General features: G+C 42.0%; 1 protein-coding gene across 1 annotated transcript in view; it reads right to left on the reverse strand.

Moving 5' to 3' along the window:
- The window catches only part of szt2 (SZT2 subunit of KICSTOR complex), a 701,839-nt gene that overhangs the window by 499,224 nt on the left and 178,284 nt on the right, over positions 1-24,331 (reverse strand). The window contains 8 exon segments of the mRNA XM_034179252.1: positions 6,451-6,486; positions 6,488-6,549; positions 6,746-6,886; positions 6,889-6,948; positions 12,607-12,634; positions 12,636-12,726; positions 13,403-13,468; positions 13,570-13,735. Coding sequence (XP_034035143.1) covers positions 6,451-6,486; positions 6,488-6,549; positions 6,746-6,886; positions 6,889-6,948; positions 12,607-12,634; positions 12,636-12,726; positions 13,403-13,468; positions 13,570-13,735 — 650 coding nt within the window.

The raw sequence follows: 24,331 nt of genomic DNA on the forward strand, positions 1-24,331 counted from the left end.
AACGAAGGATACATCCCACCACGACCAATCTACACCAGGTTACCACCGTGTTATACACCTGTGACCCCCGCTTCACCATGTGCATCATCGTTCCCTGCGGATTATCTTCTCAGGAATATGAGGCGACAACCATCTCCATCGGAATTACCATCGCAAGCATCGCAACTGGGAATGAGCAGCCTTCTGACGGCGACAGCAACCTACAGATGGGCGAGGAGGAGTACGTGGTGCTGGACGATGTCGTTCAACTCCAGCGGCCTCCTGTTCTGTCTCCGATGGTGGATGAGAAGAGAGTGCTCACCCTTCACCCTATCGACGACGACGGGGATGTTTTTATGGAAGTATAAAGAGATCGTGCAGAGCTTCAAGTCATGGAGGGGGTGTCAAGAAAGATGACTTGAAGCTTGCTTTCAGCTTGTTTTCATCTTGGAATATAATACATGCCATGGGATTATTACACACGTGGTTGGAATAAACTGAACAGTGTTTGGTACTTTCCTGGAGTAAGTGAGGTCATACCGGACTTTTCCATTGCAGATGGAGAGGCCCACGGGATGAACTCAGTGGTGAAGACGATGGAATATGTCTAAGATGATTTTGAAATGACAAAGTATGATTAAATGAACTATTAATGTAATAACAGTAAGAGTTGATTAGAAAACGTATGTTACAAATAAGTAAAATGAATGATTATATGAGTTGTTTTTCATGCAGTCACAAGAAAGAGGAAAGTGTTGTTTTTCATAAAGGGTGCAGTTACAGAGAAAAGAGGAACTGAAAGAAGTTGTTTTTCATTGCAGTCAGGAGAAAGAGGAACTCAAGAAGTTGTTTTAGTGGAGAGGCAGAGAAAAAAGAAGAAGTTGATGATGTCGCAAGTGAGGCCAGAAGAGCTGATGATAAAACAACTGAAAAATGATTAAGATGTAATAAGATATGAAATGAATAATAAGGAAGGAAATGTTTGTATATGTCATATAAATTGTTTTATGTGAAAAAGAGTTGTAATGAGATGATTGAATATGATTAAATGTGATTGATGTGAACATGATTTAGAAAGTATGAATTCTCGGAAAAAGTGTGTTAGGCAGAAAAACAGGAACTGAGTCACCTTAGTTACTGACAACCGGGACATCAGTTACCGGCAGCCAGGAAATGTCTCCAGAGGCTTCCAGTAAAAGAAAAGGAGTAGGGAGGGAGGTTTTGAGTCACCATTATCCCTATGGTAACCAAGATCAACTCAGCAACAACGAGTTTCATATAAAAACTGCAAACAACAGGAAATGGGGTTATTCTTCAGGGAGAGGTGCTGTTGTCACTTCTCCGCTGCTACGAGGAGATCACAAAGACTTGACCATCTTGTGAGCTGCGATTGGAATCGAGGAGCGAGAGGATTGGAGACATAAGAGATTATTTGAGAGAGTTTTCCAACTCCCACTCAGGCCGTCCAGTCATGGAGTAGCAGAGCATTTGGAGAATAATCACTGACCTTAAGTCTGAGTGGGGAAGTTTCAACGTTTTCTCTTTCATGGAACATCACATCGTACCAGAATGGATTAGATCAACTTTTGGTTGATTGAAGAAGGAATAAACTCTTATGTGGATTTATTTCCTGAAGGATATAGAACTCTTATGTGGATATATTTCCAGAAGGATTACAACATCACAAGGATCGTGGTCAGCTAACAACTAAAAGCTGATGAAGAGGAGACCAATTCGTCTAACTGGGGACTTTAAACATCAAAAAAACCTCCTTCCCTCACTCCTAGAAAATTTGTTGAGAAGTTAATCCAGTCCAGTCAGAGTAAGATCAGACAGCATATTGAATCAAAACAAAATCTCTGCCAATTATTATTCGGATTATATTTGAATTACTGTTGTGAAATTATCATCATATAACCGATTTTGTTTATGTTGTCCAGCACTTGCAAAAACTGCAATAAATTTCCAAGCATGCAGTTAAAGTGTTAAGGCTCGGACATTGGATTTATTGATTCTTCTTAAGGTGTAAAAGTTAAAGTTTATTTGGGTGTACAACATCAAAAAGTGCTCTAAAAGGTTAGTCTGGTTTTTAACAAAATTAACGCATCATGGGGACTCGCTGTACGAGTCACTAAATTTAAAATCTGAGCAACATTCCAAGAGCCCTGATCCATAGAGGAGAGCTGCCATTAACGGGCGTGGCCGGCTCGTATCCTGGTTCCAGAAGGAGGCTATTCGACCGGGGTGCGAGATCATCGTCAGCGGTGTGGACCGTCCGGATGGAAGCAGTGAGCGGCTAGACGAATCTCCTCGCCACAGCTTGAACAGCCTTTGTGTAGCCCCGCTGGGTAATACCCGCGGAGACAACGAAGGTCGGACCCCAGAGACGGAGAGCTGGTTTTTATATATTTATATATATATAGCGGGATCTGACACGTGGCGCCCGAACAGGGACCTGACGAAGTGTAGTTGGGTTAACAAGGTTAACAAATCTTTCAATTGAACAAAATTCTTTTCCAGATAAAATGAAAACTGCAGCAATAATTCCTATACACAAATCTGGTAATAAACAAGAAATGGAAAATTATAGACCGATTAGCATTCTTCCAATATTCTCCAAAATCATAGAAAAGGTAGTGTCCAGGCAAATAATTGATCATCTATAATCAAATGCGTTGTTACATCCCATGCAGTTTGGTTTTAGAAAGCACCACTCTACAGATACAGCCTGTAGCTATCTCTTGGAAAACATAAAATCAAATTTAGACAAAGGAGGAGTTGTTGGAGCAATTTTCTTAGACCTACGCAGAGCATTCGATACCGTAAATCATGAATTTCTCTATTCAAAATTACAAAGATTCAAACTATCAGAAAACACAATAAGTTGGTTAAAATCTTATTTATCAAGGCGAAATCAATGTGTGAGAATTAATAATGTAGTATCTGAGATAAAACTGTGCAATATAGGTTTACACAAGGGTCAATTTTGGGCCTGGCATTATTTTCCTTATATATAGTTGATTTACCTTCAGTATGTGACAATGTGAGCATACAAATGTACGCAGACGATACAATAATATACACACACAGAACAAATATGACTGAGGTTGTGAACAAACTAACTATAGCCATGGGAAGAGTTTCTACCTGGCTTCAGGAATCCTGTCTAACACTAAACTTAGAAAAAAAACAGCAGCCATGTATTTTACTATTAAGAATAAAACAACAGTATATCCAAATATTATTATCAGTGATCAAATTATAAAAATTGTAACAATTTAAATATTTAGAGCTTACATTAGATTCAACTCTCAGCTTTAAGAAGTATATAAAAAAGATCTCAAACACTTTGAAATTTAATTTAGCTACTTTTAAAAGCATCAGAAATATATTAACAACAGAGGCTGCAAAATGCTTTCTAAATGCAATGATAACACCTCATTTCACTTATTGTATAACTAGTTGGGCCCAAGCAAACCCAACAACGTTAAGACCCTTGGAGTCCCTGTACAAAAGGGCTCTTAAAATCCTCGACCAAAAAAGCATCCAATACCACCATTGTCATATATTGAGCAAATACGCCATACTCAGCTTTGAAAATCTTATCTTTCTCCATGAGGTTCAAATGGTATACAAAATAGTCCATAATCAAGCTCTGCCACCTCTCAAGAACTTCATTCACCTGTCCTCTGATACAATAACAAGGGTAACAAGAGCAACCACTCGGAGGCAGTGCACTATTCCCAAATGTAAGACTGCATTTGCACAATCAACGTTTTCGTACAGAGCCACAAAGAAGTGGAACATACTACCAGAAGAAATAAAAACACAGCCAGACTAAGACATTTTCTGTAGAGGTAAAATCATGGATCCTCCAAAACCAAAGATGCAGGCACTAAATATACAGCACTGCTAAAGTTAACACTGAACATGTGTAATAAGTGTTCTGATTCTATATAGAAATTGAGAGATGAACTGTATGAAGGGTGAATATCTTTTACAAGTGTTTTGATATTGTACAGTAATTGAGAGGTTTAGATGAATTTATGAATGTCTTGACAATTTTGATGTTTTGATGCTGCATGTTATGAGTGACAGGGATGAATTATGAATGGTTGTTTTAAATGTTTTGATATGGCACAGTATTTTAGAAATGAATGACGTAAGAATGAATTTAATATTATATATTTTATGAATTTAGTATTTGTAGGTTTGTTTGTGATGTATTTAATAGCCCTATGTGTATCCCCCTGACCCTCAAGGACTACAGATGGAAATTAGCTGTTGCAGCTACAATCTGGTACAAACATCTCTGCTCAATGAGCATAATGTAATTGTATGCTGTCCTTGTACAAATAAATGGAAATGAAATGAAATTGAATGATCCAGCACAGATGCCGAGCATTTAACAAGAAATGCCACCAAAAAAAACACTAGTTTTAGACCAGTTTCCCATGTTTGGCTGGTCCACTCAGTAGGAACGTGCACAATTAGAGAATCTGGTTCATTTATCCTATAAACAGTCTATCAGAACAACACTTCTGCTGCCACGGTAGCATCACTGAAATATGTGGATTTTTCATCAGATTTCATTCCAAATGCTGCTGAAAATAAACTTGTCATATCCGGCGAGGGAGGCGTGTGAAGCACGAGTCAGACAGCACCGTTTACTTGCCAACTGTCACGTATATGGCCTTTTGGCAGCCCAAGTGATGGAAATCCGTCATTTAACCCCTATAATTACTGTGTTCTCTCATTTTTTGGAGTTCTTGTGAAAAGAATTACAACACTGCTGCAGCATTACTGAAGAATTAGGTTCTTCTGAGTTCCCCAATATATCCCATTAAGGAAACAGGCAATGGCTGACATCTTACTGGAACATTTCGTGGATTCTTGGATGAGTGATGTGCCAGTTCTCCCTCACTGCAGCTGGGAAAGATTTCTGGTATTGTATTTTCCAACCAGCATTCTCGAAATGGGACAGCAAAGTGGTATGTTTAATGAACTGGGTTGTCTTCGGGGGTCATGTGGAAAAAGTAGAACATTTTTAATTTTCCACAGCATGTACAGTATGCTCAAGATGTGCAGCAGCCGCTGTCACAGCCAGTGGTGGCAAGATTTTATTGTCATCCTCTCATTACAGACAATGAGACACTGAAGACGATGCAGCTTACTGTCTGCAGCAGACAGCCAACATGTGAATGCCACATCAGAATCACTTTACTGGGTTTCACAGTGGTCCCTCACTATAACGTGGTTCACCTTTCTCGCAGCCTCGCGGATTTTTTTGTGCAATTTTACATGCTGCTTTTTTTTTTTTTTTTTTTTAGCAGGCGCATTGTCCTCATCAATGGCAGGCCAGTCGGCATCACCATGATTGCTCTCACTGCCATCTGATGTGCTTATTCGATCGGCGGGCTCTGTAAACGCTGCAGCGGGCCACTCACAACCGCCCCACTGTCTGCTGTGCGGAGTTGTGGCCAAAATCTGGCAACAGGTCCAGAGACTGAACTCCGCTGTTTTGATGCGCAGCGCCCTCTGCATGGTCTTGGTAACCACAGCCGCAGAACTCCGTGGCCACTGAGAAGAGGTTTGTATCTTTTTAATGACTTGGGATTCTGTGCAGGTCCTGCATATGTCCCGCAACGGTAACACCAGAGGCAGTGAGCGAAGGGAGAGTACGCGCATTGTGTTCTGCGTGTCTGTTTATAAGAATCTTCTCGCCCAGAAGAAAAAAGAGCACCAACAACTACCCATAACGGTGTTCTTCACTTGGAAAAAAGGACACTGCAGCGAGGTGTGACTCAGCGGAAAAGGACGCAACAGCGGTGCGCACCAGGACGAAGAGACGCGATCAGAGGAACTGTGAAATACTGGTCAGTCACTATTAATAATTTCTTATGTGTCCCAACCTCGTAGGATTGATCTTAAAATTAAAATTTGTTAGTTCTAAAGCCATCATAATTATTTATAGGAAAATGTTCCATTTTTATTTCTCAAAACAAATGTTTGGGCCTGAAAAACAGGTTGGTCTTATTTTTCTACTAAGGTTTGAACTTTGAGAGTGTTTACACCGAGAGAAAAAGTGAGAAATGTTCTTGCCTGTTTGAGAAAAGTGTATAAAGTGTGTAGTGAGGAGTTTTAACAGCCTTAAAACGTGTATAATACTGTAAAAAATAATCCTGACTACTTTGCGGATTTCACCTATCGTGGGATATGTTTAGAACGTAACTCCTGCGATAAACGAGGGACCACTGTGTATGTGGCAGAGAACAGAACCAACCTGACTCAGCTGACCTGACCACAGCCTTGCAATGTGGACCTGAAAAAAAAGTTTCTCAATGTGTCATCAATCGACAGCATTTTTTTCTTAATGTTGTTTAAGCCACTGGAGGAACCTCAGAAGAGCCTAATTCAGTCACAGGAGCAGTGCTGCCTCATGTGTGGCACTGCTGGTTTTAGAGGGGTTACCTGTAAAGTGCTGGTTGATCCTGTCACCTCTTGCTGCTACCAGTGGTGTGGGAAAGATGGAGACTGTGTCCTGCCTATCTGAAGGCTTCCCGCACTCTTCTGTAAACAGACAAGAAATACTTAAAGCTAACCTCGCTCACGCTCACATGCTCAGATGCACAGATGTGTTTGGCTGAAGAGTAAGTACAGACAATCAGACAGTATCTGAAAGTCACCTGCAGGTCTGTTTCTAGTAAGTTATGTCCACTGTATGTGAGCCGTAAGAGCGGGCGATTAGGAGCCGACACGAACTTACCTTTAATAACAGGTAAGCAGAATGGTGCAGCGTGGCCATCACGCTGGCGCTCTAAGATATGGTGCATGAAGGTGGCGTGATCGCTGTCAGCTAAGGACACCTCCCGGTCACTGAGCTCCTGCTGGAGGCTGCTGTGAAAAGGCTCAGAAGCAGGTCGTTGGCCAGACAAGGAGAACTGTGGCGGTGCTCTTCACCCTCCAAAACTGTGACGCCGCACAAAACAGACAGAACATCATTCAGCTGTGCTTTGGCCTGGATGCCACCCTGTCTTTCATCTGGTTTACGTAGGGTCAAAAACTGGTTTGGCTTTCTGCAGATATTAATTTATTGCCATCTGGTTAAAAAATGGCGATTACAAACACTGCAAATGCTACAACCAGGGAAATCGAGCTGATCCAGCATTCATGGGCTCAACAAAACAGAACTCAACATGTATGCTTTCACACCACCCAAATCTGGATCAGGAGAATACTGGAGCATGGGACCAATAGTTTAGACAAACAGTTCTGAAAGTTCTGCTCTTGGGTTTAACCCATGAGGACTGCAGGGGGTTAAAGTAAGTAAACTTAATTTATAAAGCACATTTCAACACAGCTTCCACTGACCAAAGTGCTGTACAGAAAGTAGATAAATAGCAAACAACTGAAAACATAAAATGGATCATAAACACAAGAGACTTAAAAAGAATAGCAAGGCACAAAACACAAAATAGCACCGGATGTTTGAGCATGTGAGATTGTCAGCAGAGGCTCTCCGTCTGCTTTCACTGATCACTGTGCGTAATGGTGCAGGGTGCATTGGAGATTGCATATGTACTCACTGGAGCACCCAGGGGGCTATTCAAAACGGGCCAACTAGTACACATCACTCCTGAAAACGATCTTGGCTTTTCACGTGAGGTAAATCTGCCCTACAATTGGATTTTGGAAAACCATGTGACGGTGAACCAATTCTGATGGACCCTCACATTGCGCACTTCATCACACAGCTTCTATGAGGAGTACAAAGATGGTAGATGGCTGGCTCGAAAGTCCACAAAGTTAAATTTTCAGCAAAAAAAAAAAAAAAAAAAAAGTACGTTTCTATCTCATATCATTCAAAAGTTACTTATATACTCAACAAAAATATAAACGCAACACTTTGGTTTGCTCCCATTTTGTATGAGATGAACTCAAAGATCTAAAAACTTTTTCCACATACACAATATCACCATTTCCCTCAAATATTGTTCACAAACCAGTCTAATCTGTGATAGTGAGCACTTCTCCTTTGCTGAGATAATCCTCCCACCTCACAGGTGTGCCATATCAAGATGCTGATTAGACACCATGGATTAGTGCACAGGTGTGCCTTAGACTGCCCACAATAAAAGGCCACTCTGAAAAGGTGCAGTTTGTTTTATTGGGGGGGGGATACCAGTCAGTTATCTGGTGTAACCACCATTTGCCCTCACGCAGTGCAACACATCTCCTTCGCGTAGTTGATCAGGTTGTCAATTGTGGCCTGTGGAATGTTGTCCACTCCTCTTCAAGGGCTGTGGGAAGTTGCGACGACGAACTGGAGTCAGGTCGAGACCCCGATGAGGACGATGAGCATGCACATGAGCTTCCCTGAGACGGTTTCTGACAGTTTGTGCAGAATTCTTTGGTTATGCAAACCGAATGTTTTCAGCAGCTGTCCGAGTGGCTGGTCTCAGACGATCTTGGAGGTGAACATGCTGGATGTGGAGGTCCTGGGCTGGTGTGGTTACACGTGGTCTGCGGTTGTGAGGCTGGTTGGATGTACTGCCAAATTATCTGAAACGCCTTTGGAGACGGCTTAGAACATTCAATACACGAGCAACAGCTCTGGTTGACATTCCTGCTGTCAGCATGCCAATTGCATGCTCCCTCAAATCTTGCGACATCTGTGGCATTGTGCTGTGTGATAAACTGCACCTTTCAGAGTGGCCTTTTATTGTGGACAGTCTAAGGCACACCTGTGCACTAATCATGGTGTCTAATCAGCATCTTGATATGGCACACCTGTGAGGTGGGATGGATTATCTCAGCAAAGGAGAAGTGCTCACTATCACAGATTTAGACTGGTTTGTGAACAATATTTGAGGGAACTGGTGATATTGTGTATGTGGAAAAAGTTTTAGATCTTTGAGTTCATCTCATACAAAATGGGAGCACGGCGTCGGCCCCAGAGTGTTAAGTTACCTCTCCCGGGTTCCGTAAAGGAACCACAGAGGCAGCCAGTTTTTTTTTTTTTTACGTGCATGCGCAAACTAATCGTCCGTGAAGATAATTTTATTAACTACACAGATGTATAATAAAACAAATGGTGACTGGTTTATAACACGATGACAGTTTGAGGACAGAGAGAGAGGAACCGCAGTCAGTTTTTTTTCCTTTTCTTTGTTTACATGTGCGTGCGCGAACACAACAAATACAGCACAGCAACTCGCTCTGTGTGTGAGAGTCATAAAACACAGGAAAATGAAGACAACACACTGGAAATGGTTTTTTTCCTTATTTATTCCTTTATTGGTTCATTTTACTGGTGCTTATAGTTGATAAAACTTGGATAAAGTTACTTGCACCAGTGCAAGTGCAGTATAAAATTACGTGCACTGCTCGAATAATACAGGCACAAACTAGCACATGCACGTACTATTTCGCCCCCTGGGATGTGTTTGTAGTGAATTAACATGAGTAATTAATTTTACCTCAAATAAAATTTGGGGCACCACCTATTGACTGGATGATTTTATAACAATGTTAAAATATCAATATGTTTAGAATCAATCAACAGTCAATATTAAATCAGTCTCTTATCTTCTTATATCCCAGTCAAAAGCTCTACAGGTCAAGATCCGATACCTCTATTCAAACATATAAACCACAGACACCCGCATATGTTTAAAACATTTATTTAACTCAGTCAGGGATTAATCAGAACAGGACAAATCACAGTAATGCAATTTTATGATAATAAAGTTCAACGGACAATGATTATATGATGGTTGTGTAACATGAACTAGCCAAGGGAATTTAAGAATGAATTACTTCCTAGTTTGCAGGGGACTTATTTTGGTTTTGTAAACATGAGATATTACTGATGAAAGGGAACAGAATTAAATAAAGCCACTTCAGCCAGATTCTGACAGAACAGACAGGTTACTCTGCCGACGTGCAAGGTGTCTGCTGGCAGCCGCCTGCTTCCAAAGTCTATGATCCGTTCATCTCAACAGCTTACATGATGGACCCTGATGGTCTCCACATGACTAGTTTATAGATGATCACCAGGAGTTCTTTTGTGCAGTCAGAGCTTTGTTGATTTTCTGACGGCAGTTCAATTTGCTCTGCAGCTTAGGCTGACCCGGATGGGTATATGTGTGGCAGGTTTGCCATCCCAGATTGTTAGAATAAAGGTTTGAGTATTTTATTCTCTATTTGTCAAAACAAAACTGCATCTTCTGTTGTTGTCTGGGCAGTTGGGTAAAAAATACAACCCCAATTCCAATGAAGTTGGGACGTTGTGTAAAATGTAAATATAAACAGAATACAATGATTTGCAAATCCTCTTCAACCTATATTCAATTATTATTATTGTATATTATTGTATATATACAGTGGCTTGCAAAAGTATTCAGCCCCTTTGTATTCCACATATTTTAATTTGTTTATGGCATTTCAAATCCAAAAAAAAAAAAAAAATAAGTCAGGTTTCTCAATATAAAAATTTCTAAAATTATTTTCCTTAAACTCAAACTGAAAGTAAATCTCTACAACCTGATATAAATTTATGAAAAATATAAAAGCCAAGATGATGGGTTGTATAAGTAATCAGCCACTTTGGTATAATACCTGTAAGTAATCAGTTTAATTTACAGTTTCTTCAGACAAGTCAGGGGATGGATACATGAACATTTCCAAGCCACTGAATACGAGGTCTGTGAGAAAAGTAACCGACCGTTTTATTTTTTTAAAAAACTATATGGATTTGAATAACGTGCGATTACGTCAGACAAGCTTGAACCCTCGTGTGCATGCGCGAGTTTTTTCACGCCTGTCGGTTGCGTCATTCGCCTGTGGGTAGGCTTTGTGTGAGCAGTGGTCCACCCCTCCCGTCGGAATTCCTTTGTCTGACAACTTGCTGAGAGGACTGCCGCTTTGCTTTATCAAAACTTTTCAGAAACAGTGAGGCACATCGAAGTGGACACCATTCGAGAAATTCAGACGGTTTTTGGTGAAAATTTTAACGGCTGATGAGAGATTATGGAGTGTTACTGTCGCTTTAAGGACAACCCATGGAGCCGGTCGGCGCCGCGCTCCGAGGCGACGTCGTCAACCTGTTTCGAGTGTTGATAGCCATTCGTAAAATTCAGGCGGCTTTCGATGGTTTTCAGTGGAGTGAGTATCCGAGAAATTGTTTAAACAGCTGGGCATGTTCCAACTTGTCCTGCAATGCTTCCAACGGAGGTGTTTCTCTGTGGAGCCTCACCATGAGCGGCTGCGTGCCGACGCGCCAATCCGTCCGCATGTCTTTCATTACAAAATCTCCTTTAACAGTGGAATGTCTGGATAAACTGCTGATCCCGACCTCTTCTGAAACTTCTCTGTTCTCTCATGACGTCCTGGGTCAACACAGCGGCGCACCGACCGGCTCGGAGGGGTTGTCCTTAAAAGCGACAGTAACACATCATAATCTCTCATCAGCCGTTAAAATTTTCACCCGAAAACCGTCTGAATTTCTCGAATGGTGTCCACTTCGATGTGCCTCACAGTTTCTGAAACATTTTGATAAAGCAAAGCGACAGTCTCTCAGCAAGTTGTCAGACAAAGGAATTCCGATGGGAGGGGTGGACCAGTGCTCACTCAAAGCCTGCCCACAGTCACAAGCACAGAAGACTAACTTCTTCTGGTTGTCTGGGTGTATTGGTGGCTTTCCTCACTCTTCTACTTCTTGCACAGTCACTCAGTTTTTCAGAACTGTCTACTCCACACAGATTTACCACAGAGTGTCATACTGTTTGTATTTCTTCATAAGTTATGTAAATAAAGTTCAAGACATATTCAGTGGCTTGGAAATGTTCATGTATCCATCCCCTGACTTGTCTGAAGAAAACTGGCAACAAAATTGATTATTTACAGGTATTATACCAAAGGGGACCATAGAGAAGCCTGATTTACCTTTTGTCTTTGAAATGCCATAAACAAATTAAAATGTGTGAAATACCAAGGAGCTGAATACTTATGCAAGCCACTGTACATGTGTGTGTGTGTAATAACACAAATTACGAATGACTCAGAATTTTCAGTTTTTTTTTAACTTCAGTAAAAAAAATCTTGATGTACATCACAGCACATCATTAATGTGAAACATTTCTGTCGATACTAGATTATGGTAAAGAAACAATTAAGAAAATTGAAATTTGTTTCCAACCAGCCCACCACCAGTACTTGAGCTCTCACACTGTGTGACTTGTGATGTGTACTTTTGCATTACATATTTATGGATTTTTTAAATATTTCATTTATGATTGGAGCCACCAGAGGCTGGGTGTGTTTCTCCAGGTAACACTGTAGTTGCGTCAGGAAGGGCATCCGGCATAAAAACCTGTGCCAAATATCAATGCGGATCTGGTTGTTATCCGCTGTGGTGACCCCGAACACAAATGGAAAGCAGCCGAATGGACAACAAAAACATTTATGATTGGAGCCTAACATAGTAAAGCATTATCTGTTTCAATTACATAATGCAGTTTATGAAAACTTTGTGATTTTTTGTAAAGCCTTCCCAGAGTGCAACAGTTGTTTTCCCTCATGAACCTGCAGCCCTGAAAGCATAGATGGACTGTACTTGTACAATACCTGTAGTGAAAGTGAGGAAGAAGAGTTCAAACCTGCTGGCATTTTGGGAGCAACTGAATGAGGTCAAACATGAAGGGAACCATGTGAATATTGTTGTCCTCACAGACCAAGCCCTCTGCTGCACTCACAAAGAAAAGAAAAAAACAAAAAACAAATACTTTAACTGGCTCATATCATAACCTTTACAGCAAAAGATCATTCTCAAGTCATCAGGTGTGTCAAACTGGTGTTTATAGCAAGAAATTCACAACACTCAATTGGTGCATACAGGCTGACTTCATGGCCAGATACAGGTTTGGTGAAATGAGCCACAGCTGCTCAAGGACAAGGGAGCAATTGTGCATCAGTTGCACATTGGTAGAAATTTACTATAAATCTCAAAGGGACTTGCGAACTGAATGTCCACTTAATTATCCCTGTTTTTTCATCATCAGCATATAACTGGTACCTTTTTTCTGCATTATCAACTCTTTAATTTGGGATTTTTGTGCATTGTTGTGCTGCAGTTTTATTATTGGTATTGGTATTGGAGTTTATTGTGTTGATTTTCGGAAAGTGCTTGATTCAGTTGACTGGGACATCCTTAGAATTTGGATAAATGGTGGGATCCCCAAGAAGGTACTGGACATCATAGCGAGCATATCCACAGATACTGGGTGCTGTGTTGAGTGGAGGCAGAGACCCTGAATTTTTCCATTCGTCCACTGTTCAGTGCGTGCATTGACTGGGTGCTGGGTCATGTTGTGGAAACCAGTTACTTAAGGTGCTTTTGTTGGCTTGAAAAGGTTTACTGACCTGATTTTGTGCATGATGCTGTGTTCTTTGTGGAATCATGGATCCTCTGACTGCAGTGCTCGAGAAGCTGAGTGGGAATCAAAGTGTCTGGGTTTGAGATTGTAGCTGGATCAAGATGAAGATTCAGGCTTTTAATGACTTCCTATACTGCAGCCATCAGAAGTATACAAGTCTGCATGTGGTGAAAGTGTGGACTTGTAGACACATTCACTTATCTCAGCAGTGATGTTCATTGCTCTGGGTCCTTTGCACTGAGAGGCACATGGACTGTGCAACACTTCTGAGTTGATTGAGTTTGACCTTTTGGGGTGATGCGGATACCCAATGCCTGGACCTGGAAAGGTGGTTTACCTTGTCTACACAAGGTACATAACCCCACAATGGGGTAATTGTGTGCGACTCAGCAAATTTTATGGAAACTCACAATAGTGGATACAGAATGATAAAGTATTCCATATATCAAAACCCAAATCCTTTCATACTGTTATGTGTCGGACTCAGGCTCGGAGAACCGACCGCGTTTGAAGGACCCAGTATGAAATAAGCAGAGCACGGTACAAAGGCTAACTGAATTTAATACATAACAGTGAAAATATAATAACAAAAAGGTGCGGCCTGGCGTGGTGCGCTCCCAGCAGCGCTAACGGTCCGGAGCCAGAAGCTGTTTCGGACCCAAGGACCCCGCCGACACCCCCCAGGTGGCCGCAACAAACCGAGTCTGTGAAAGAAGGAACCATTATGTGAGTCCACACTCTACACACAGAACACTTAAAGGTGTACAAACAGCAAACACTTCCTGGCTTGATTACTGATCAGCTTCCAAACCTGCAGGCATGGAACATCCAGTTCACAAAACTCCACCGCAGTGGAAGCTGATACATGACTAACAAACAGCTCAATACAATAAGGTGTGAGGGACACCACATTTACTGACTGTATAACTGTTAGTCACAAAATCTAACGTACCTCAGGAAGTGTGCTGACGAGCGTGAGACCTCACCCCCTCCTCTTTCACAGACTGTGCATCAAACCTGGACGTTCTCAACATCCGCTGCTGATGAGATGGCTCCCAAGACGACGATCTCACCCGTCTGGTCACAAGGTCGAGTCTCTGGCAAATACACACTGTGCACTCCAGTCTTAAATGCCAACATGTTCCAATCCATCCAGATGCACCACAGCTGTGAGTCCTGACGAGTCGCAGGTGATCAGGGTGAGGTCCTGACAGCCTCAGCAACACAGCCACTCAGTCCCAAATGCACGCCACCTGGGAGGAAACCAAAAGACAAACAAACCGGCAGCCAGGCCCCCCCAGCCATATAACACATACTGGATACAGTGACCTATTTCAGTGGTTTTTACTAATTGTTACATTGTTTCATCATTTTCTCTGAGTAGTTATTGCTCAATTTTGCTTGTTTACATTGTGGAGATACAGCAGTTCACATTTTACTTATACTTTCTTTCCATTAGTGGTGAATGAATGATTGAACTGCAAAAATTATTCTGCTATTGTCTGCTTTATGGGTGGTTACAATCATTAAAAATCTCACATAAACTCTGTATTATGTACCATTTAATAGACAATGTTAGTGTATGACATTTTTGTGCATTTTGAAAAATCTTTAGGATATAGCAGATGAAAGAAAAACATACGTAAGGCATCCTGTGTCTATTGTAAGTTTTGTAGCTACATTCTAGCATGGTATCTTGTTTATTTCCCTTGCTTTCTCAGTTTCTTAAGAATTCATCCTTGAGCCATAAAATTTTCAAAATGGCAAAACTATCAAATTATCAAGCAGCTTCAGGAGCAATGGAAAAGTTAAGCCATGGAAAATGGCCCATGCTGATCCTGAGAAAGCCTTGGATGTCTCGTAGAAAACACAAGCACAGGACCAGCCTTGTTTCAGCCTGTAGAAGCATTTGTTGGAGCGCTGTGTGATGCCAAAGCTGCCACAACATGAATACCTTGAGGTACAAGTTGTTCTGCCAGATGCAAGCAAGAAATGAAGCTCTATCACCCACAGGGGACAGCCTTGTTGACAGTTGTTGACTTCTGCAGGTCAGCCCCCCCCACCCTCTCCCCCTCTACATCAACAGAGCAGCCGTGGAGATCGTCTCCTCCATCAGGTATCTTGGAGTCCACCTCTCCAACACTCTCACCTGGCACACCAACACCACGGCTGTCATCAAGAAAGCCCACCAACGTCTCTATTTTTTGAGGAAATTGGGAAGGGCCGGACTGAACACCGAGGTCCTCAGGGCCTTCTACAGCTGTGCAGTGGAGAGTGTCCTGTCCTGCTGCCTCCCTGTGTGGTATGGTGGCTGCACGGTGGAGGAGAAGAAAGCGCTTCAGCAGGTGGTGAAGTCACAGAGGACCATCGGATGCAGATTACCACCCACTGGGGACATCTACATCTCCAGATGTAGAGACAAAACCATGTGCATTCTCCGAGACTCCACCCACCCTGCGCAGTCTGTTCACAGCCCTTCCCTCTGCAAGGGGGCTGTGCAGCATCCGGGCAAAAACGTCCAGACTGAAAAACAGCTTCTACCCGAATCCTGTCAGACTGTTGAACAGTTCAACATTCACCACCAAACTGTGAACATTGTACTACATGCACATTGTCACTTTCTTAATACTCTAACGATGCTGCCGACCCTGTGCCTTGTATATATATTCTATGGCCACAGGGGTGCACATATAGTACACTGCAAAGTTTACAAAGGTTAGGTTAAGTTGTCCCAGTTAACTGCACCAAGACCTGGAGAAACTGCATTTCATTCTGCCTGTAAGGGTCGAGTGACAAAGTGAGTCTGAGCCTTGACCAGCATCTGAGGAGAGCTAACTACCAGGCATACGAGTATGTCTGGAAGCATGTGCTGGAGCCTTTGCCAAGTTAATGCAGTCCTGTTGGAAATGGAAGGGAAGAAGAAAATGGCCTCGTCACCCCCTCCTAATGACCACCCTCCAGCTGCACGTGCTATAAGACTGTAGCTAGTTAATCAGTGAACATTCATAGTCTAGTTGTACTGCAACATTACCCACAGGCTGCACTCGTTATGAGTAGCTACATGTACCAAATGGCTAGTGCTTTAAAAATGTCTTATGTAATTGGAGTAGCTCAAGTCACAAATGTTTCAGAGTTTTTTTTATATCGAGTCTTAATACTGTGTAATGCCATATAATTGTGCACAGAAATTTATTTAGATATGATATAGCAACAATTCCACATAATGTTATGTTACATGACTTGTGAATCTTCGAGGCTATGTTACATGATTGTTATATAGTCTTATATTGTGTGTTTTGAGATGAAAATTATATTGATAATGTACAGATAGAATTCTGGTGTAAGTTGTGCATGAACATGTGACATCATTTGCTGTTCAGGAATATTTAGCCCATTTAGTGCATCAGCTATACAACAACATATAAAAGCCTTAGAAGATTGCCTTATATCTGTGAGAAGTTGGTTGTCTAGTAATTCCTACTCTTGAATTCTGATAAGACTGAAATGATGGTTCTTGGTCCAGCCAGACATCGGCATCATTTTGAACAGTTGGCACTTAATTTTGGTTCGTGTGTTGTGCATCATACGGACAAAGTGAGGATCTTGGAGTACTTTTCGATCCTAACGTTGTCGTTTTTGAATATAAGGTTTTGAATAATCAGGTCCCATCTTATCTTAGGGACCTCTTAGTACCATATCACCCCAAAAGAGCACTTCGCTCTCAGACTGCAGGCTTACTTGTAGTTCCTAGGGTTTGTAAGAGTAGAATGGGAGGCAGAGCCTTCAGCTTTCAGGCTCCTCTCCTGTGGAACAGCTCCCAATTCGGATCAGGGAGACAGACACCCTCTCTAACTTTTAAGATTAGGCTTAAAACTTTCCTTTTTGCTAAAGCTTATAGTTAGGGCTGGATCAGGTGACCCTGAACCATCCCTTAGTTATGCTGCTATAGACTTAGACTGCTGGGGGGTTCCATGATGCACTGAGTGTTTCTTTCTCTTTTTGCTCTGTATGCACCACTCTGCATTTAATCATTAGTGATTGATCTCTGCTCCCCTCCACAGCATGTCTTTTTCCTGGTTCTCTCCCTCAGCCCCAACCAGTCCCAGCAGAAGACTGCCCCTCCCTGAGCCTGGGTCTGCTGGAGGTTTCTTCCTGTTAAAAGGGAGTTTTCCTTCCCACTGTCAGCCAAGTGCTTGCTCACAGGGGTCATTTTGACCGTTGGGGTTTTTCTGTAATTATTGTATGGCTTTGCCTTGCAATATGAAGCACCTTGGGGCAACTGTTTGTTGTGATTTGGCGCTATATAAATGAAATTGATTTGATTTGATTTTGGCCCCCACATTAGAGACATTACGAGGACTGCCTTCTTCCATCTGCGAAATGTGGCGAGGATTCGTCCCATCCTGTCTACGGCTGATGCTGAGACTTTGATACATGCGTTTACAGTGAGGAAAATAAGTATTTGAATACCCTGCGATTTTGCAAGTTCTCCCACTTAGAAATCATGGAGGGGTCTGAAATTTTCATCTTAGGTGCATGTCCACTGTGAGAGACATAATCTAAAAAAAAAATCTGGAAATCACAATATATGATTTTTAAAATAATTTATTTATACACTAAACAAAAATATAAACGCAACACTTTTGGTTTTGCTCCCATTTTGTATGAGATGAACTCAAAGATCTAAAACTTTTTCCACATACACAATATCACCATTTCCCTCAAATATTGTTCACAAACCAGTCTAAATCTGTGATAGTGAGCATCGTTCTCCTTTGCTGAGATAATCCATCCCACCTCACAGGTGTGCCATACCAAGATGCTGATTAGACACCATGATTAGTGCACAGGTGTGCCTTAGACTGTCCACAATAAAAGGCCACACTGAAAGGTGCAGTTTATCACACAGCACAATGCCACAGATGTCGTAAGATTTGAGGGAGCGTGCAATTGGCATGCTGACAGCAGGAATGTCAACCAGAGCTGTTGCTCGTGTACTGAATGTTCATTTCTCTACCATAAGCCGTCTCCAAAGGCGTTTCAGAGAATTTGGCAGTACATCCAACCAGCCTCACAACCGCAGACCACGTGTAACCACACCAGCCCAGGACCTCCACATCCAGCATGTTCACCTCCAAGATCATCTGAGACCAGCCACTCGGACAGCTGCTGAAACAATCGGTTTGCATAACCAAAGAATTTCTGCACAAACTGTCAGAAACCGTCTCAGGGAAGCTCATCTGCATGCTCGTCGTCCTCATCGGGGTCTCGACCTGACTCCAGTTCGTCGTCGTAACCGACTTGAGTGGGCAAATGCTCACATTCGCTGGCGTTTGGCACATTGGAGAGGTGTTCTCTTCACGGATGAATCCCAGTTCACACTGTCCAGGGCAGATGGCAGACAGCGTGTGTGGCGTCGTGTAGGTGAGGCGGTTTTCTGATGTCAATGTTGTGGATCGAGTGGCCCATGGTGGCGGTGGGGTTATGGTATGGGCAGGCGTCTGTTATGGACGAAGAACACAGGTGCATTTTATTGATGGCATTTTGAATGCACAGAGATACCGTGATGAGATCCTGAGGCCCATTGTTGTGCCATACATCCAAGAACATCACCTCATGTTGCAGCAGGATAATGCACGCCCCATGTTGCAAGGATCTGTACACAATTCTTGGAAGCTGAAAAATGTCCCAGTTCTTGCATGGCCGGCATACTCACCGGACATGTCACCCATTGAGCATGTTTGGGATGCTCTGGACCGGCGTATACGACAGCGTGTACCAGTTCCTGCCAATATCCAGCAACTTCCCACAGCCATTGAAGAGGAGTGGACCAACATTCCACAGGCCACAATTGACAACCTGATCAACTCTATGCGAAGGAGATGTGTTGAACTGTATGAGGCAAATGGTGGTCACACCAGATACTGACTGGTATCCCCCCCCCAATAAAACAAAACTGCACCTTTCAGAGTGGCCTTTTATTGTGGGCAGTCTAAGGCACACCTGTGCACTAATCATGGTGTCTAATCAGCATCTTGATATGGCACACCTGTGAGGTGGGACGGATTATCTCAGCAAAGGAGAAGTGCTCACTATCACAGATTTAGACTGGTTTGTGAACAATATTTGAGGGAAATGGTGATATTGTGTATGTGGAAAAAGTTTTAGATCTTTGAATTCATCTCATACAAAATGGGAGCAAAACCAAAAGTGTTGCGTTATATTTTTGTTGAGTGTATGTTACTGCTGCAAATAAGTATTTGAACACCTGTGAAAATCAATGTTAATATTTGGTACAGTAGCCTTTGTTTGCAATTACAGAGGTCAAACACTTCCTGTAGTTTTTCACCAGGTTTTCACACACTGCAGCAGGGATTTTGGTCCACTCCTCCATACAGATCTTCTCTAGATCTTTCAGGTTTGGAGTTTCAGCTCCCTCCAAAGATTTTCTATTGAGTTCAGGTCTGGAGACTGGCCAGGCCACTCCAGGACCTTGAAATGCTTCTTACGGAGCCCCTCCTTAGTTGCCCTGGCTGTGTGTTTGGGGTCATTTCATGCTGGAAGACCCAGCCATGACCCATCTTCAATGCTCTTACTGAGGGAAGGAGGTTGTTTGCCAAAATCTCGCAATACATGACCCCATCCATCCTCCCTTCAATACGGTGCAGTCGTCCTGTCCCCTTTGCAGAAGAGCACCCCCAGAGTATGATGTTTACACCCCCATGCTTCACAGTTGGGATGGTTTTCTTGGGGTTGTTCTCATCCTCTAAACATGGTAAGTGGAGTTGATTCCAAAAAGCTCTATTCTGGTCTCATCTGACCACATGACCTTCTCCCATGCCTCCTCTGGATCATCCCGATGGTCACTGGTGAACTTCAAATGGGCCTGGACATGTGCTGACTTGAGCAGGGGGACCTTGCTGCCTTGCAGGATTTTAAACCATGACAGCATCATGTGTTACTAATGTAATCTTTGTGACTGTGGTCCCAGCTCTCTTCAGGTCACTGACCAGGTCCTCCTGTGTAGTTCAGAGCTTTATCAGAATCATCCTTACACCACAAAGTGAGATCTTGCATGGAATCCCAGACCAAGGGAGACTGACAGTCATCTTGTGTTTCTTCCACTTTCTAATAAATAATCATAACAGTTGTTGTCTTCTACCAAGCTGCTTGCCTGTTGTCCTGTAGTCAATCCCAGCCTTGTGCAGGTCTACAGTTTTGTCCCTGGTGTCCTTGGTCTTGGCTGTCTTTGGTCTTGGCTGTGGTGGACAGGATGGAGTGTGATTGATTGAATGTGTGAACAGGTGTCTTTTATACAGGTAACAAGTTCAAACAGGTGCAATTAATACAGGTAAAGAGTGCAGAATAAGAGGGCTTCTTAAAGAAAATTAACAGGTCTGTGAGGCCAGAATACTTGCTGGGTGGTAGGTATTCAAATACTTATTTGCAGCAGTAACATACAAATAAATTATTTAAAAAAAAAATCATACATTGTCATTTCCGGATTTGTTTTTTTGTGGATTATGTCTCTCACAGTGGACATGCACCTAAGATGAAAATTTCAGACCCCTCCATGATTTCTAAAGCCTGGTTCACACAGCAGGATCTTAAAATTATCTTTAGGTTTCCAAAACCTGAGAGACCACATGTGAAGATAAAAAATCATGGATCTAACAGGTTTGGTCGTACAGTGTGTGGTGTTCAGCCACACGGTGAGGACAACAACACCACACACGAACAGATTACATGCACGGACATTCACAGCTCAGACAGGAAATCTCGCAAAATCTCTCGAGATTAAACGTGACCTCAGAGTAAACAAATGGAGGTACTTTGTGGACTATTTAACAGAGGGAAAAAAAACGATACAAAAAGAAAAAGAAAAGGCGTTCTTTAAAGGAGTGGAGACAGCGCGACCACCGGACTTTCTGGTAAGTCAGAACAGCTGTTTTATTTTCTGCTCTGTGCGTCCATCACCTCGCTTTCTGATTGGCTGCACATCACGTTCAGCAGGCTGTGAGCTTGTTTTGGTCGGAGGACACAACACACGCTGCGATATCGGGCCAAAAAAATCCAACATGTTGAATATCCCCAATTTGCGATCGGTGCGCTTCTGACGCCCTTCCGAGCAGATCAGAGCACTCTGAACACACCACACATGGAAGGAATATTTGATAAGATTATCTTTAGCATCATCACGATTGTCGGGGCGTCCTTAAGATTGTCGGAAGGGGAAGATCGGGTCTGATATCGGCCTAATTATCCTGCCGTGTGAACCCAGCCTAAGTGGGAGAACTTGCAAAATCGCAGGGTGTTCAAATACTTATTTTCCTCAATGTATTTCGTCCAGCATGGATTATTGTAATGCTTTATTTTCTGGCCTGCAGCATTCTAGCATTCGAGGACTTCAATTGGTACAGAATGCTGCTGCCAGACTTTTGACACAAAGTAGAAGGTTTGACCACATTACTCCCATTCTGGCATCCCTTCATTGACTACAGGTTTCTGCCAGATTGGATTTTAAAGTTTTATTGTTGGTTTATAAAACTGTTCACGGACTGGCACCTTCCTACCTGGCAGACTTGGTTAAGCCCTACGTACCTGCGTGGCCCATGCGTTCGCAGGGCTTCTGTGTGTTCCGAGGATGAACAAGAAGTCTGTGGGGTCTTACCATGGTCTGACTCTTTGGAACAATCTACCTGCTGTTATTAGGCAGTCAGACATGGTGGAGACTTTTAAATCAAGACTGAAGACCCACTTTTTTAGACTGTCTTATCAGTACCCTTACCAAAAAAAGTACTGATAAGTATATAAAAAGTAAACTGGAAGTATACTTGAAACATACTTGCATGTACTACTTTTTGGTAAGGGTAATTTAATCTGTTTGTGTTTGTTTTGTAATTTCTTTTTATTCTACTGTGTTTTATCTTTTTATTGTGCTTTTCTTGCTTTTAATTTTGATTTTAAATTGTGTTGTTATGAATTGTGTGAAGCGCCTTGGGGTGACTTTGTCGTGAGTTGGCGCTATATAAATTAATAATTGAAAATTTAAATTGAAATCTGTAACTAAGACATGTACAAAACCCTAATTGAATCCTGGCTATTTAATACAATGCCAAGAGCAATAATACACCCATATTTGGTATAAATACAAAGCTGAGATTCTATGAACGATTTTGCAGTTTAAATTGTGTTTCTACAACCCCTGGTAATAATTATGGAATCACCGGCCTCGGAGGATATTCATTCAGTTGTTTAATTTTGAGAAAAAAAAAGCAGATCACAGACATGACACAAAACTAAAGTCATTTCAAATGGCAACTTTCTGGCTTTAAGAAACACTATAAGAAATCAGGAAAAATAATTGTGGCAGTCAGTAACGGTTACTTTTTTAGACCAAGCAGAGGGAAAAAATATGGGCTCACTCAATTCTGAGGAATAAATTATGGAATCACCCTGTAAATTTTCATCCCCAAAACTAACACGTGCATCAAATCAGATCTGCTCGTTAGTCTGCATCTAAAAATGAGTGATCACACCTTGGAGAGCTGTTGCACCAAGTTTACTGACATGAATCATGGCTCCAACACGGGAAATGTCAATTGAAACAAAGGAGAGGATTATCAAACTCTTAAAAGAGGGTAAATCATCACGCAATGTTGCAGAAGATGTTGGTTGTTCACAGTCAGCTGTGTCTAAACTCTGGACCAAATTACAAACAACATGGGAAGGTTGTTAAAGGCAAACATACTGGTAGACCAAGGAAGCCATCAAAGCGTCAAGACAGAAAATTTAAAGCAATATGTCTCAAAAATCGAAAATGCACAACAAAACAAATGAGGAACAGATGGGAGGAAACTGGAGTCAACGTCTGTGACTGAACTGTAAGAAACCGCCTAAAGGAAATGGGATTTACATACAAAAAAGCTAAATGAAAGCCATCATTAACACCTAAACAGAAAAAAACAAGGTTACAATGGGCTAAGGAAAAGCAATCGTGGACTGTGGATGAATGGATGAAAGTCATATTCAGTGATGAATCTGCATTGGGCAAGGTGATGATGCTGGAACTTTTGTTTGGTGCCGTTCCAATGAGATTTATAAAGATGACTGCCAGTCATTGATGATATGGGGCTGCATGTCAGGTAAAGGCACTGGGGAGATGGCTGTCATTACATCATCAATAAATGCACAACTTTACGTTGATGTTTTGGACACTTTTCTTATCCCATCAACTGAAAGGATGTTTGGGGATGATGAAATCATTTTTCAAGATGATAATGCATCTTGCCACAGAGCAAAAACTGTGAAAACATTCCTTGCAAAAAGACACATAGGGTCAATGTCATGGCCTGCAAATAGTCCGGATCTTAATCCAATTGAAAATCTTTGGTGGAAGTTGAAGAAAATGGTCCATGACAAGGCTCCAACCTGCAAAGCTGATCTGGCAACAGCAATCAGAGAAAGTTGGAGCCAGATTGATGAAGAGTACTGTTTGTCACTCATTAAGTCCATGCCTCAGAGACTGCAAGCTGTTAGAAAAGCCAGAGGTGGTGCAACAAAATACTAGTGATGTTTTGGAGCGTTCTTTTGTTTTTCATGATTCCATAATTTATTCCTCAGAATTGAGTGATTCCATATTTTTTTCCCTCTGCTTGGTCTTAGAAAGTAACTGTTACTGACTGCCACAATTTTTTTCTTGATTTCTTATAGTGTTTCTTAAAGCCAGAAAGTTGCCATTTGAAATGACTTTAGTTTTGTGTCATGTCTGTGATCTGCTTTTTTTTCTACAAAATTAAACAACTGAATGAACATCCTCCGAGGCCGGTGATTCCATAATTTTTGCCAGGAGTTGTATTAATAGTGACTGACCAGTATTTCACTGTTCCTCTGATCGAGCCTTTTTCCACTGAGTC

The sequence above is a fragment of the Thalassophryne amazonica genome, chromosome 10 (genome assembly GCF_902500255.1).
Source record: "Thalassophryne amazonica chromosome 10, fThaAma1.1, whole genome shotgun sequence".
NCBI classification, from domain to species: Eukaryota; Metazoa; Chordata; class Actinopteri; order Batrachoidiformes; family Batrachoididae; genus Thalassophryne; species Thalassophryne amazonica.